The sequence below is a fragment of the Silene latifolia genome, chromosome 10 (genome assembly GCF_048544455.1).
Source record: "Silene latifolia isolate original U9 population chromosome 10, ASM4854445v1, whole genome shotgun sequence".
In the NCBI taxonomy this organism is placed as follows: Eukaryota; Viridiplantae; Streptophyta; class Magnoliopsida; order Caryophyllales; family Caryophyllaceae; genus Silene; species Silene latifolia.
The window spans coordinates 148165316-148170532 of NC_133535.1; the positions used below are offsets into that span (position 1 = coordinate 148165316).

The following is a 5217-nucleotide window of genomic DNA, read 5'->3' on the forward strand; positions in this document are numbered from 1 at the left end:
GAATGTAAACATTAAACCCTTATAACGTTTTTTTTTTTTTGCATTTATAAATAAGTTTATTACCCCGTTGCAACGCACGGGCATTCAAACTAGTTGTTAATGAATTACAAGTGGACCAAAATAAAAATGTATGATCAATTGATCATATTACTCATAAAAAATGTAAAATGAAAGAGGGCGTGGCTCTAAGTCTTGTCATGACTTTAAATTCAATTTGTTTGTAATGCTACCCACTTACTGTAGATGGGTGGCTCCGAGTCTTGTCAAACAGACTTAAGACTCGGTCCAAACCAATACAGTTAAGATTGTATATTGAGCCTACTTTACGCATCGTGGACTCGTACAAAAAATTGACCCCCAATCTCAAATTCGTTTGTAACTGAGTATATGGCCGATGTCGCTTGCAGATTATCGCACATACACGACAATGCAGGTCAATACTACCGCGATAAACAGAAACAACTGTAAAGAAATCGTCTTAGTGAAGTTAAAAGTCGTGTATAACACGATCGATCGTTACATGCATGACTTTTAGGCCAAGACCTATTCTTTACAAGTCCCTTTCAAAAGAATAATTTGGCACTTGACATAAGACTATTATATTGTAATGTGTATGACCATGGCTCATAAAATACAAGAATAACTTGTTTGTTAGTGCAATAATAACTGCTACCATACTACTGTATTACATTGTTCCAATTCAATGTTTTTTTTAGCATTGACTTCATCCTTTGTTGCTTCAACCTGCTTCAAGTCTTATATACTTCAGCTTTGCTGTTGATCATATCGCAGATTATTTCGCATAAAACAGCTCAAATCTATGAAATTCTAGAAATCTAGATCATGCAATGTATTAATTCAAGTTTGCTACGTTTGTTAGAAGCTTAACATCATTACTGTGATGAAAATGAGCTCAAAAGACCGATATTATTCAATGAAGACGGGTTTGAAGGAACGGAAAAAATGGGCAGTGTTTGTAATTCTGTTGGCTATGGCATTCTCCTCAAACTTGGTATTTTCAGAAGCTGTAACATTATCCGGCAGTAGCGTACAGCCAGGTAATTGATGTTATAATGCATCATTTCTGTTTTGGATAAGCGGTTTAAGCAGCCGTCTTAGCTGCAATTTACTGTCATTTTTCCTGCAGGAAGAAGATTGCTGCAAACGCAGGATACAGGAAATGATATAGTAAGAATAGATCCCTTGGATCATTTCCGAAAATACAGAGGCCCCTATGATATCACAAACAAGCACTATTGGAGTGTAAGCCTCTTGGTTTAATTAGTACGGAGTACATACGCGATTTTCACTGTATGATCGGAAATAGTTATAAGACTCTGTAAATCTGACCGCTCTTGTATTACCATGGACAAAAGTTTAAAAGTATTGCAGTAAATTTTTTGTTGTTGCAGTCTGCCATATTTACAGGCATTTATGGATATGCCATGGGAGTGTTATGGCTCGTTATTGGCGTTATATACATGGTGTACCTCGGGGGAAAATCTTGCTGTTTCAGGAACAAGAAAGGAAAGCTGAAAAAGAGAAAACCGAGTCAAATAAAATGTCATGTCTTCCTTCGGACTATCGCAATAGTTTTTGCAGTCCTAGCAATGTAAGCAATTTTAACCTTCTGTTAGAAGAAATACATTACATTTTTTCCAGCGTAACTCGAAAGCAAAGTTCAGTGAATCTTAGCAGAAGACCATGAGTGACTGCTGCTATCAAATGTAAGAAGTGCAGAAGTTTAACAGGCCATTTTACATGGTGAAACAGGATTGCATCTGGAATTGCTTTAGCAGGGAGTACGGGATTTCAGTCCAGAACAAAGACGATCCTGAAAATAATAACCAACACTGCTGACCAAGCATCCAGCAGCATGTATAATGCGACAGGAGCAATGAGAAAGATCAGTATAATCTTAAAACAAAGTGGTAACATTGATGGTGATCAAGCTGCTAATTTCTTAGCATCTTCATCTGATAAACTCAGTTATGCAGCGACCAGTATTAAAAAGCAAGCTCAAACTAACAGGAACTTAGCTGGAAAAGTGCTGAGAATAATGTAATATTTCAACAAAATTCTTTCTTGTCTCAGTTACGGTTTGGTTCGCATGCGTCTCATCCTGATGAACTTAAACTCTGTTAGGTACATTCTGACTTCCACCACAATAGGCCTGAGCCTCGGTTTTGCGACTGCCTTGACTGGTAAGTACATCACTAGCTGACATATATTAACAAGAAAACAGTCATTCATCAGGAACACACCCAAAAAGCAAAATCAAGAGTGTTCTTTCGAAACTATTCAATCTTATGGTACACCTCTTTGTATATGCAGTTTTCGGAGTCCTAAGATTTCGACGGGTAGTTTACACGTAAGTAAACACCAAGTATTTGAGTATTATCCTCGACTGTGGAAGAGATACATATGCTAAACATCTAAAGGAGTATGATATAACTTCTGTCATAAACTTCCACAGGCTAGTCATACTATGTTGGATTCTGACGATTATCTGCTGGATGTTATTTGGAACCTACTTCGTCATTGAAAGGTAAGCATTGCGGCTCTTGACAGTCACTGGCTTAGTGGCTTTCAGTCTCTCACTCATCCGAAAGGATGAGATAAGGTTGGTCTTATTATAAGACCAACCAATCATTGTGTCCTTATCAAAAAAAGCTCTTGCCAACATTAGCGCAAGGGATTCGGATGTACCAGTCTTCCTACTGTGCTGATGAACCGAAAAGAAACTGTCTTGACTGATTATCAGAGCAAATCATTAACCATTAGGCGCATTTTCAGATTATCAGGGGATACCTGCACAGCGCTCCAAGACTTCCGACAAAATCCAGATAACAACAGCTTGAGCATTATCCTTCCCTGTAATGAATTGCTTTCAGTCGGAACGGTGTTGACTGATGTTAGCACTGGACTTTTTGAAGTTATTAACCAGGTAATTGATCAAATTAAAATACATGATATTCTGAAGTATCTGAACAATTAAAGGATATGATCAATACTTGGATCAATCTAATTTCTGCAAGAATTATTAACTTACAATCTGTCTGAAATGAATTATCGGAAACAAAATGAAACAGGTAAACTCAGAGATCTCAACCTTACGGGCTAACTCACTTCCAGGTCTAAAATATGTATGCAACCCTTTCTCTGGACCACCTGACTTTCGGTATCAACCAAAAGACTGCCCGGCTCACTCAATTCCTATCGGAGATTTCCCAAAGGTATGACTGTATGACAACAAAAACCTCTTAAATAAGATTTGCTTAAAACCAAAGCGAGATTATCTGGTCAAATTAACTCGAACATATGAATGATTAAAACGCATAATTGCAGGAACTGAAGATGTTTACATGCTCAGACACCGGTGAGGCAAAATGTAAAGAAGGGTTCATAACCATTAGTGAATACAATGTCATAGAAGCTTACACAACTCCGGTACAAAACTTGTTAGATACATATCCAGAGATGGAAAACCTTGTAAATTGTCAGCTTGTAAAAGATGCATTTTCGGATATCCTCGTCCACTACTGCAAGCCATTAAAGAAGCACATAAAGACGATATATGTGTCGATGTTGTTGCTTTCAATAGCGATGATGGTCTTGGTCTCGACATGGACAAGTACCACCCGTCATGAGCAACATTTCCTGAATGGCTCCGTGAAACCAAACATTGAACAATAGAAGAAAATTATATGAATCTTCGGAAGCTACTGAAGTCGGCTAACCAAGAGAGCCCCGTTACAAGCTCAAGATACTCGAGGCGTGACTAGAAAATACAAATTGTGCAATGTACATCATAGAGCCTTAGTATAGCAAAGTTGTTTATGTACATATAACCTATACCAAAGTTTCTACACCCTTTATCCAGTGGTGTTGTACGCCGAATTCTATCTCATGGTTACTTATGTTAAGGAGAACGCTCACGGAGTCACAATGACAAACGTCACAAACCTATTTGCGTCAATATTGCAAATATGGCTCCTTTTAGCGTCAAAAAAAAAAAAAAAAAAAACTCCTGCTCACATATTGATATATGTCCAATAGACCTGACAACGTAGCAACTTATCTTTGCATAACGTGTTTCCTTCAACGACTAACAAAATGGATTTAAAACAATGAACGACGTAGATGTAGATATTAACAACAACAAGAAGAGGGAATTAATCCAACATGGTTTTATCCGTCAAGGCATCAATGACAAGTAAAATTAATGAAACGGAAAGAAGAAAGTAAAATACGATTGAAAAAAACACTTCTTCATTTGTGTAACAGAGAAACAACTCTGTGTTGAAACTTAAAATCAGAATATACTTAATCGTGCAAAACAAATCATGGCTAAAGAAGCAATGCAGTTAGATCTTTGGCCAACACTTCAACTCGAACTGCCTCCATCCTGCAATAAAAGAATATTAAGTTTAGAGAATCTAAAACTTTTTAGGAATATTTATGACATCCAATGTTTGATGAAAAATTCAAAGTCGGCCATCTGCGCACTAGAACTTGATTACTACCTTCATTCAATTTATATGTAACGACATGATATCAAATTTATCACATTTGGTTTATTATCTGTTTAAAAAAGTTAATAGCTATTGTTAGAATTGTATCATGAGAAAATAGCGCTCATAGTCGACTACCAAAGTCAAAGGAAGAAAACCGTTCCCCTCCTTTTCCCTCCCGGGCATTTTCTTCCGCATCTCTCCATCCAAATGAAATGTGAAGCAAGTGATATCACATTTATTCCACACATTGATCTTATACTAGCTTAAATCATCAAACACGAAACATAGAGTCCGATCATTCACTAGAATCACCGGATACCTTTGCACTAATCATTTAATCAATCACACCCCATACTGCATCATCATAATAACTTACTAATCACCCTTGCATTTCACGGATTAAGAATGCCAAGTACGTATGATCACGTAAACAACGTAAAGACGAGAAAAACACACAGTTCAATATCAATGGCAAGAATCAGCTGTAAATGTAATTCTCAACATTATTATTTCAACCATTACGATTAATGTCAACATGTTATAACTTTTTCTAGCAATTTAAACCAATTCAATCAGCTCAAACATCATACATGAAATTGAATTAAATACTAAAATTAATCAATTAAAATTTCAAAGAATACCTGAACATTAGAATCAATATGAGGAACAACTTCGAGATTAGAAACCCTAGTTTGCAACG

At 36.6% G+C, this 5217-nt stretch overlaps 1 protein-coding gene across 1 annotated transcript; it reads left to right on the plus strand.

Moving 5' to 3' along the window:
- The first annotated feature begins 1890 nt into the window (after nucleotides 1-1890).
- Nucleotides 1891-3743, plus strand: LOC141606281 (uncharacterized). The gene is made up of 7 exons (XM_074425348.1): nucleotides 1891-2061; nucleotides 2146-2204; nucleotides 2335-2371; nucleotides 2477-2548; nucleotides 2797-2947; nucleotides 3093-3236; nucleotides 3349-3743. Exons 1-7 carry the CDS (start codon nucleotides 1898-1900, stop codon nucleotides 3694-3696), a joined length of 975 nt encoding a protein of 324 aa, XP_074281449.1. The 5' UTR covers nucleotides 1891-1897; the 3' UTR covers nucleotides 3697-3743.
- The last annotated feature ends 1474 nt before the right edge of the window (nucleotides 3744-5217 follow it).

Excerpts from the sequence above, each read along its gene's own strand:
- LOC141606281 (XM_074425348.1), top strand. The coding sequence starts at position 1,898 with ATGAGAAAGATCAGTATAATCTTAAAACAAAGTGGTAACATTGATGGT. Across the intron at positions 2,062-2,145 it reads GGAAAAGTGCTGAGAATAAT|GTACATTCTGACTTCCACCA; the intron begins GTAATATTTCAA and ends AAACTCTGTTAG. Across the intron at positions 2,372-2,476 it reads TTTCGACGGGTAGTTTACAC|GCTAGTCATACTATGTTGGA; the intron begins GTAAGTAAACAC and ends AAACTTCCACAG.